At 42.9% G+C, this 10,481-nt stretch overlaps 1 protein-coding gene across 2 annotated transcripts; it reads right to left on the minus strand.

Annotated features, from left to right (window-relative positions):
• Nucleotides 1–6,013: 6,013 nt before the first annotated feature.
• Defb30 (defensin beta 30) lies at nucleotides 6,014–9,775 on the minus strand. 2 transcript variants are annotated; one of them, NM_001037531.2, is made up of 3 exons: nucleotides 9,673–9,775; nucleotides 7,935–8,106; nucleotides 6,014–6,743 (listed from the first exon to the last, which is right to left on the minus strand). In NM_001037531.2, exons 1-2 carry the CDS (start codon nucleotides 9,728–9,730, stop codon nucleotides 7,937–7,939), a joined length of 228 nt encoding a protein of 75 aa, NP_001032620.1. In that variant the 5' UTR covers nucleotides 9,731–9,775; the 3' UTR covers nucleotides 6,014–6,743; nucleotides 7,935–7,936. The 2 variants fall into 2 exon arrangements, with proteins under 2 accessions (NP_001032620.1, NP_001399513.1); NM_001412584.1 differs by lacking the exon at nucleotides 6,014–6,743 and having other exon boundaries at nucleotides 7,762–8,106.
• Between the last annotated feature and the right edge of the window lie 706 nt (nucleotides 9,776–10,481).

Below are 10,481 nucleotides of genomic sequence, written 5' to 3' on the forward strand. Positions count from 1 at the left end.
CTGAATTTGAGGCCAGCCTGGTCTACAGAGCTAGTTCCAGGACTGCCAGGGCTACATAGAGAAACCCTGTGTTGAAAACCAAATGCATTTCTAGAAAACATCCATTAATAGTAGCACTAGCCATTTTAACACAGAGAGATCATAAGGCTTACAAGCTTAGAAAATTATGGGACTCACAAAGCCCATCTTCAAGGTTACATATACAGTAAAGATTCCAGGAGATGCTTCAGTGGTCCGGTTTGCAGAGAGCTACAGGGATACAGCACCCATATTGGAATGGGCTTCTCAGTGATGCACCTGCCTGAGGGTCTGCCCCTAACCTTGTAAGAAACTCCAATAAACTCATTGGCTCATTCATCTTGGACAGAATCATCTCTTGGTTGTGTCATCGGTGCGCTGTCGGGGGCCAACAGACATCTACTCTCATATTCCTAGAAAATGCACAGTCAGAGCCTGAACAGGACAGACAAAACTAAAGATGAAGTCAGGAGGAGCACATGCATGGTCCCTGCCATGGGGATAAGGCTGTACCTCAGACTGATCTGCTTGGACATAAAGCAGTCATGAGGGCAAGCCCAAGTTGGCTGCCGGTACTGAAGGCTATGACTTGTACTGAAGCGGCAGTTGTATATCTCTGTTGTGAGACATGCAACCAATGTCAAGTCGTCTGCATGGGAAGCATCTCAGGGTGCCAAGAAGACACATGACATACTGTGGTGCAGAGAAAGAAAAGTCTTAAGCTCTCCCTGCTCCACCTTTTGCTGTATTTGGATGCTCAGCAGAACAGAGGGTGCTCTCTCTAAACAGAGTGGCATACTTCCTTAACAAACGGAGTCTGCCACACAGATATGTAGATATGAAATCTATGGGTCAATAAGTACAAGGGGCTTGATAATGGGCCAAGATAGGAAACTATGATAATTGGAAAATAGTCTGTGTCTGAGCTACTTGAATGGAAGAAGGCTTTTAAACAGGAGTGAGAGAGCCTCTCACGGCCTGGCCGGTGCGATCACAGGGCCTGGTGACAGGTGGAATAAGTCTGAGGATTTCCCTTCCTTGGGACAAAAGCTGGGTAGTGTGAGCTGATGTGAAAGAGTGCCTCCTGCCAGCCATTCAGAACACTTGGTTATCGCTGCTGGGGTTAGAACAAATGATGTTGATGAGAAAGCTGGACGTGAGAGGGGCAGCGTTTGGTTTCCAAGGTTACTTGGCCTTGCAGAAAATGAAACACGAGTTAACTCCCAGGGGCTTTGGGAGCAACACAGGACTTTAGTTAGTTAAGGCCCATGGTGGGATATGACAGTCATGAGACACGACAGGCTGTGGAACATTTGCCGATTTGGACTGGGACACATGAGCTTTAGGTGCTAAGGAATCCAAGATGAAAGGGGGGCGGGGAAACCAGATGATGGAGCCTGCATGGGTATTCAAAGCATATGTGACAAGATTTGTACTGAGTCCCAGTTCCCAACAAAAATATTTGAGAGAAAAACTAAGCGCCAAGATAGCAAGTCTCTGAAAGGCTTTTTTTTTTAATTTATTAGATATATTTCTTTACTTACATTTCAAATGTTATTCCCCTTCCCGGTTTCCTGTCCATAAGCCCCCATCCCCTCTCCCATATGGGTATCCCCCCATACATCCCACTTACTGCCCCCCCATATTCCCCTGCAGTGGGGGTCCAACCTTGGCAGGACCAAGGGCTTCCCCTTCCACTGGTGCCCCAAAAAGGCTATTCTCTGCTACATATGCAGTTGGAGCCCTGGGTCAGTCCATGTATAGACTTTCGGTAGTGGTTTAGTCCCTGGAAGCTCTGGTTGGTTGGCATTGCTGTTCTTATGGGGTTGCAAGCTCCTTCAACTCCTCTGAAAGGCTTTAAAGCCTGGGTAACAATTTACCAGGGGGATAAAAGAGGGAATGAATGACAGAATAGAACAAGTTAAAAAAAAAAAAAGATCGATTAAGCTTGTCCTAGATTTAAAGAATTGTTTTCCACAGAGAATACGTGATATAATTTTTTTCTCTGCCAAAAATATGTATTCTTGGAGGCACAGTTGTTTGCATAGTCCAAGGTCCTAGTATAGCCAGGTAAAGCTAGAAAGTCAACAGTCCTGGAGCCAGCCTGTCAGACTTGAGAGATGATCCCAGTAGCAAGCATGGGCGTTGAGAGCACAGCCATGAGGATGCATAGGGGAAGGGTCTGCACACTGCTCCTCCCGTGTGCACCAACAGGAATTTGCTCTTAGGTTCACACCATTGGCTCCTTGGTCTCAGACCTTTGAACTTAGTCTGAATTAGACTTCCCTCAGTTCCTAGCTTGCAGATGGAAGGGGCCTAAACTTCTCAGCCTCTAGAATCACATGGCTTAAGTTTGCCAAATAAACACATGAACAGATTATCAGAATGCTTAATCGTTAGGGACCCACAAGGGTCACAATGAATTAACACTACATATACTAGTAAGGGTAATTTTTTTTAACTGAAAATACCAAGTACTGGTAAGAATGATGAGCAATTGACACTCTTCTCTCTGCTGGTAGAAATGCAAAGTAGTGTAGTTTGGGAAATAAGATAAATATGTAGGTTCTTTTTTACATCTCTTAATAACCTTACTCCTAGTCTGTAGCATGTAATTATTGAAAAACAATCCATACTAAAGTTAGCTATGCCCTGGCAGTGGCGGTCTCCTCACCCCCAGTTTCCTGTGGTTCACTGCTGTGTAACTGCTCATATCTTCCCAGGCCATCCTCCCCCTGGCATGCCCTGCGGCTAGCCTGCTGACACTGGCGGCCGAAGGCTCTAAACCCCTAGCTGCGTTAAAGGAAGACTTGAGAGGCTTGTAGTTTTTCAGCCATATTTATAATAGTAAATCCTCAACTCCCTAAATGCCCACATAAAGAACTCAAAATTCAATTGATATAAATACAAGACTCACACCTAGATGAGACAGATGTACCCTACATTACTCTATTCTCCTATGCTATCCATAGCTACCTGTGACTCTTTCAAGCCATGTAGATAAGGTTCATCTTCTTCTCCATCGTTCTCCCCTCTCTCTTTCTCTCTGTCCCTTCTCTAAAACGTTTAGCTCCACCTTCTTTTTCTATTGCCCAATCACAGGCTCTAGCCTTACATTTCACTTGACCTCCTAACCTATGTACAGACAGCAATCTACATTTCCCCCTTTTTGTCCAATTAAAAGGCTCTTTTCTCTCAGATATAAATTGAGCACAACTATTACCATTCTGTAATGTATAAAGTATGAGACACACCTAACACCCAGTGAAATAAAGCACTCTGACATCTATCCTAACTTTGAAAGACATAATTTTTTAATATTTTAACCTTTATTGAACTCAATAAAGAAAAAATATATACAATTTTTACTTTTATGTATAACTGAATGAATTGTTCAAATTGATTATAATTTTATACCTGAGTTATATCCTGGTTTTAGATTGTATATCATCTGAAAATCATCACCTCAAATCTACAACATTTTTCTTAATGCTAAACAGCTTGGGTTGGGGGGTTGGGGATTTAGCTCAGTGGTAGAGTGCTTGCCTAGGAAGCGCAAGGCCCTGGGTTCGGTCCCCAGCTCCGAAAAAAAGAACCAAAAAAAAAAAAAAAAAAAAACAGCTTGGGTTGGCTATGAGACTAAAACCAGTCTTCGACACCATCAGAAATCTGAGAATGACTAATATTACCTGAAAGTATAAGGAGCACAAAACATAGCTTCCAAAGCTTAGCCTATTTATAGAGACCACTGAACCTGGACAGTCCTCCTTCCTCAAAACTTTGGAGCATCAGTCTTCAGCCTTCTGACCCAGGATCATGTGACAGACCTTTGTAACACAGAATTTTGAAGGACTGATTACCCTGTCTTGGCAGAGATTATCAGTCAACTATTCTGCATAGTGTGTCTTTTTTCTGGACAGTATTTTGTCTGTAGATGAATTGAGGCAATTCTTGCCTAGTAGCTGTCTCGCCACAACTGGAACAACTCCATTGATGCTCAATTTCTTCTTTGAATCCAAGAAGGGGTGCTGTCAGGAGCAGACAGGTCTCTAGTCAAATGATCTTTAATAATGAAATGGTCTTAAACATCATATTCTGTGGACTTCTGATGCCTTTGAAGACTATCTATCTACACAAAGTACTTCTGAACTGTTAAGCCTTGACTACTCTCAGTCATTACTATTGAAATATCTTGAAAACACGTTAACATTTAACTCAGAGCCATGAATTTGCCATCTGGCCAGTAACTCATATGCTTAATCATCTAAGGTCAATTTGTAATGTCAGGACAGGGTCTAAGCTTTGTATACTTAAATGTGTTGTATGGGCACAATGCCTATATGAGAGTAACAATACTAATCGCTATTTTATATCAATAAAGAAATCCATACCAATGAGAGACTTAAATTTGTATCAATTAAATTTCGTATCAATGTAAGAGATTATAACTTCAACTTCGTATCAATTATAAAGATTTCTACCTATGTAGGATATAGCAATGTAATGTTTTAATGTATATTCTCACCACCATGGAGATAAAAAAAAATACAGATATAGATAGATGCTCAGAAACATCTTTATATTTCACCCAAACTCACAAATCACATGATTTTTATCTGTTAAACAGATGAACATTGTAAGTCGATTTTCTTTGATACAAAGGAGTAGTCCCCATGGGTCTAGTCTGGTATACAAACAGATTGAAGATGGTCACTCACCCTAACAGGTAAGTGATGGAAATTAAAGTTCACTGTTCCTCTTAGAAGCACAGAGACTGGGGCCTTGAGAAATGAGCACAATTTTAGACTGATTAAAGTAAGCACTTCCCGTGGTTCTTCCCCAGGCTCAGCATAGAAAGAATGGACATGATATCAAAGTCCCACCTTCTACCTGGAAGAGGTTTGTCTGCTCATTCCCAGACAATGCCTTCAGATCAGGGTTCTAACTGGCCTGGATGAGGTTGCCAGAAAAGCACCTATCTCATTAGTAGACCCCTTTCAGACAGAACTCCAATGAAGGGACTATAAAACACCACACAGCACAAAAACAGAAACTTCATAGCAGAATAATACAGTAACTGGATTGAAATCTTCAATGAGGAAATATTATGAATTGCGGTCTGTTTTTCTGCTCCCTCAAAGGGGGTGCCTGTTCTCAGGTGAGGTGAGGTGAGGTGAAATCTTAATTAGTCAAATAAGACTAGAGCCTGTGATTGGCCAGTAGAAGGGAAGGTGGAGCTGAAAGTTTTAGAGAGGGGACAGAGAGAGGGGGACAGGGAGAGGGGGACAAAGAGAGGGAGAGGGAGAGGGAGAGGGAGAGGGAGAGGGAGAGGGAGAGGGAGAGGGAGAGGGAGAGGGAGAGGGAGAGGGAGGGGGACCGAGATGGGAGAGACAGTATGGAACCTGAGGGAGAGGATGTTGACTCAGAAGCACATGGTCCTAGGAGCCATAAGTAACTGGGGATTTCACAGATGGACAATTGAGTAATGTAGGGCACATTTGTCCAATCTAGGTGTTCAGCTTGTATCTATCAATTGAGTTTTGAGTTCTTTGTGTGGACATTTTGGGGGTTGATGATTTACTGTTATAATTGGCTGGTAAATTACAAGCCTCTGGAGTTTTCATTTTAAGGGGCTAGGAGATTAGTGGGGCGGATGGCTTGGGAAGATAGGGGTGGTTTGGCAGCCGGTTAGCCATGGGAAGATGGGGGCGGCCAAGACGGCCTTTGCTGATGCTTAGTCGGACTTAATGTGGATTGTTTTTTATAATTACACACTACACGGAAGTATAACATCAGACAAGGTCAAGAAGAAGACAAGATCAGCCAGGCTGGAGACATCCCCAACAATCAGGCAAACTGAAAATAGAAAAGAAAAAGAATATAAAGATGCAAAGTTGAATTATTATGAGATATACATACAGAACAGTCAGGCAGATAGTGTGTTGAGAGTACCAGAGAGCCAGGAAGAGTCAGGAAAAAAGTGCAAGTTCTTTCTAATAATCCTTTATTTTAAATATATACATATATATATATGTTATATATATATATATATATATATATATATATATATATATCCCTTGCATCTAAGAATTTAAGTATACCAAAAAAAATTGGCAAATCTGAAAGGAGAAGTTGATGACCGTACAATATTAGTAAAACGATTTCAATGTCCACTTTTCACAATGAATAGAAAATCCAGAAGCCAAGTGTGGGGATGCATACCTGAGATCGCTGGGGAAATGAACCCAAGCGTTCTACACACTGAGCTCCATCCCCAGTACGACAGCAATGTCTAAGCGATGTAGATATACTAGGCAATAGAAAGTCCCCTGTGTCTTATAAACTGCAACATACTCAATACTTCGATTTAGGTATTTTCCAAATGACCTTTATTTTTACTAGTTTTTACATCAAATTATGAACAAGCACATCGTGAATAAGGATACATAGGCAAGTGCTCTAACCTCCAGCTCTGCCCCAGTCACAACCAAAGACACATGACCATTTAGTAAACATCTATTAATCAGAGCGGAAATACAAATTCAGTTACCATGTATCATTAGGATGCATACCCCAGAGGGGGTTAAGGGATAGAAAACAGTAGCTAGGATCCAGAATATTTAATAACAACATAAAGAATGGAAATTGGTGCAAGCAATCTGAAAATCAGAGGTGAGATTTCTGGGTCCGAAACGGCACGTGGATCTACTAAAACCAAATGTGACCTGTTTAAAAAAAAAAAGGAAGAAAAAATGTTTATCACAACACTATAAAAGCCCCAAACTGGAAACTGTTGATGCAATCATTTAACTACACAAGAATAGTCACAGACATGTCCCCGATACTGCTCATGGTGGAGAGGTGAGTACAGTTACATGGTACAATGGAATGCATTTCAGAGTAAAAGTATGACCTGAAAAAGTACCAGCCTGCGCTGGGGAGATCTAGATTAGTCATAGAGACCTTGCTTAGAATGAGTGAGTCTCTGGGCTCCATCTGCAGCTCTACAGAAGTACGTGTGTGTGTGTGTGTGTGTGTGTGTGTGTGTGTGTGTGTGTGTGTGCGCGCGCGCGCGTGCGCGCGCTCTGCAGGAGTTTTAGTCTTTATTTTTTATTGATTATCTTATTTATTTGCATTTCAAATGTTATCCCCTTCCCAGTTTTCCCTCCAAACCCCCTATTCCACTCCTACTCTCCCTTGCATCTGTGAGGGTGCTACCCCACCCACCCACCCCCACTCCCACCTACTGCCCTAGCATTCCTCTACACTGGGGCATCAAGCCTTCACAGGACCATGGGCCTCCCCTCCCATTGATGCCAGATAAGGCCCATCCTCTGCTACATATGGAGTTGGAGCCATGGGTCCCTCCATGTGTACTCTTTGGTTGGTGGTTTAGTCCCTGGGTACGGATGCTTGCAGCCAACCATCAGACTGAGCACGTGGACACCAATGGAGGAGTTAGGGGAAGGACTGAAGGAGCTGAAGAGGTTTGCGACCCCATAGGAAGAACAACAATATCAATCAACAAGACCCTCCAGAGCTCCCAGGGACAAAAGTGCATCTTAAAGAAGTAACTACTTGATGACACCACTGATATAAGGTTAAAAATGGGTTTGGGACTTTTCCTTTAGAAGCATCTTAGAAAATGTTCCTTACGGGGTAAAGAGAAAAATACTAGTGACAGGGAATTTAAAGTATTTCCTAAAGGAAGGAAACCAAGAAACACACTATACAGAAACACCGTCTGGCAGAAGCCATTGTTTTAATGGGATGGATGGCACAAGGGCAGCAAACTTGCTTGCTGCGTGTTCACCAGCCCTGTGGCTCCACTCTGGGGACAAAGGAATCAAGAGGACACAGGGTGCAGTGTCCATTCTGACTGTCTCAGAATTCCCAGAGGAACCCTGGATACTCACAGCTACTTCACGAAGAGAACGGGCATTTCCTTTCTTTCTATACAGCACAGAAATTGAGTACCACAAAAAATGTGAAAAATTTCTTTTTTTCCACATACATTCCTGCAATGCCCTTTTAGTTTCCAGCATGTATCGTAAATCTGTCTTATGTACATGTTCACTCCACTTCTAACTGCAAACAGAGGGGGAAAAGTTAATATATAGTTATTGTCCTCCAGTGTCACATGGCCAAGGATAAGTTAGACTTCCGGCACCTCATACATTTTAAGTTGAAACTCTACATAATCAAATATATGCCTCTTTTTTTTACCTCATTTTCCAAGGACTATATTAGGAGCCATTAGCTCCCATGATTACAAAAAATTACATGATCTGCTGATCATTTATATGCATCTGACAACACAATGTAATCAGCTTGCGGCCATTTTCAACGTGGAAAGATCAGTCACGGAAGGAGCTCCAGTTATACACAGAGTCCATACCAGGAAAAACAAGCATCTCCCAAAGCAGCTTTTGATTATCAAAACCTGAGTCCGAAGAAAGGAAGATCAATAGCCTAGAATTCAGAAGCCCTTGGTTAAAGCCCTGTATTTCCAATAACCTTCAGGATAACTTTTTGTTATGTGCACCATTATCTGTCCTAGCTTAATGACAAGGGAGTCAGAGGTGTCCTGTAAGATAATGGGTAAGAAACAGTAGGAAGGACCTAAAACCCATGCAACATTGAGACCTAAGTGCCTCTGGAAGCCAGGAAATAAGGGGCAGAGTGGGTGGGGGGAGGAGGTTATGGGAAAGGGTGTAGCCCTGGGTATAACTCTTCTGTGGTAAGCCTTGGTGTCTCGCTAGCTGCCAGCATTGAAGCATGGATTAAACCTTTATCTGCAGAAAGAATCAATGTGTGCAAATAATCAATATTGTGTAATCAAATTCTACCAGCAAGCAAACTTGCCTTTTGTGTGCTCACTAGCCCTGTAGCGCCTCTCTGGGGACAAAGAAATCGAGAGGAGACGCTATGCGGTATCCAGAGATCCTACCTCACACGAGAGCAGCAACCATCTCAACGTGTTTCCCAGCGTCTGCTTTTTAAATGTTTCACACTTGGTCCTTAAGTGGCAGCTTGTGAATTAGGTTTGAGGTAGGAGGAAGGAGCGTTCTGAACATCCCCAGAAACCTACAAGCCAAACTGTGTTTTGAAAGCCCAGGCTTCAGTTGTTAAGTGGAGTCTTCTCCATATGCATTATTTGCTTCTGTAAGAGCACAGAAAGTCTGGCTATTCATTCTGATGCCCTCACAGGATTCCCACTGTTACAGTCATTTAAAACAGACTGACAGCTAGCTAGTTTTTAGATTCTTCTCACCATAACATTCGCCTTGACTTCTGAATAAACGGAAAGTGCGGAGAGCTGAGTGTGAGAGGCAAGCTCTGAGAGTTTCAGCTTTCTTCCACCCCAGCTCCTATCTGTGCTCTAAGAGTCCCATCACTCCACTCTGCCATTTCAGCCCAGCCTTACCCACAAGCATCACAGATGCTCAGGAATAAAATTCAGAACCAGTTTCTTCTCAGAAGAAAGCGATCTCCAGTCAGTGTCCCCAGCATCTTCATTCCCAACAACAGCCCACACTGTCCATCTCTGCCCATGTCCCTCCCTGCTTCTGCTTCTCTTCTCTCAGCACCACCTTCGTCTTCGTCTTACAGAACCTCATAGCCCAATTCCATAAGGAAAGGAATTCATTTTACCTGGAGGAACATCGGAGAGCAAGACAAAGAGCACAAGGATCAACTGTAGGCTCCCCATAGTCAAACCAGCGAGCAAAGAGTCATCTGAGGTGCAAAGGAAAGTCACTCTCTGTGTAGCTTTCTAGATATAAGGACGTACATGGCTAGTGAACCTTTGGGGACAAGGACATCTGCTTGCTCCACTGAGCAGCCCAATAAAGGCAAGATCTGATTCTGAAAGAAACATCTGATCCCTAACACCTGCTTGCTGCCAGCTGCTTGTGAATTAGCAACCTGATTTATACCATTCCTAGTCTCTTTCTAAGCCCTACTGGGAATGCAGGGTAAATGTTGTTGTATCTTCAGAGTGCACGTATTTAATAGATGCCTAGCATGTTTATGAAGCTGTATGTCTAGCACATGTCCTTGGTACTGTTGGTGCTGGTTATTTTTGCTCTTACACATTCAAAACTCGGACGGGAATTCTCCCCATTTGAAAAGCAAGTCCTCTGAATCGTTACTGGAATAACAGCTTTCCCAAGTCCGTGCAAATCATCAATGCCAACAGTACAATGTGCACACGGGTCTTCCTGAGTCTTGGCACATTGAAGACTGGCCTATCATGATTCTGATTGGGCTCAAAGCTCTTTAGAAAGTAAGAACTCCCTCAAAGAGTGCAGGATTTCCCCTGTGATACCACCAGCACCCAGCACAATTCCAGAGAACACACTGAGTCATGGTTTTCTACTAAATTCTACAGGCATGTTCTTAGGCATGCACTGGGCAATGGGAGCTATGCACAGGAAGTTCAAAAAGCCTCCATTGACACT

The sequence above is a fragment of the Rattus norvegicus genome, chromosome 15, assembly GCF_036323735.1.
Source record: "Rattus norvegicus strain BN/NHsdMcwi chromosome 15, GRCr8, whole genome shotgun sequence".
Lineage (NCBI taxonomy): Eukaryota > Metazoa > Chordata > Mammalia > Rodentia > Muridae > Rattus > Rattus norvegicus.

Coding starts and splice junctions, on each gene's coding strand:
- Defb30 (NM_001037531.2), bottom strand. CDS start 9,730: ATGGGGAGCCTACAGTTGATCCTTGTGCTCTTTGTCTTGCTCTCCGAT. Junction 8,107..9,672: donor GCTCTCCGATGTTCCTCCAG/GTAAAATGAATT, acceptor CTCTGTTTGCAG/TTAGAAGTGGAGTGAACATG.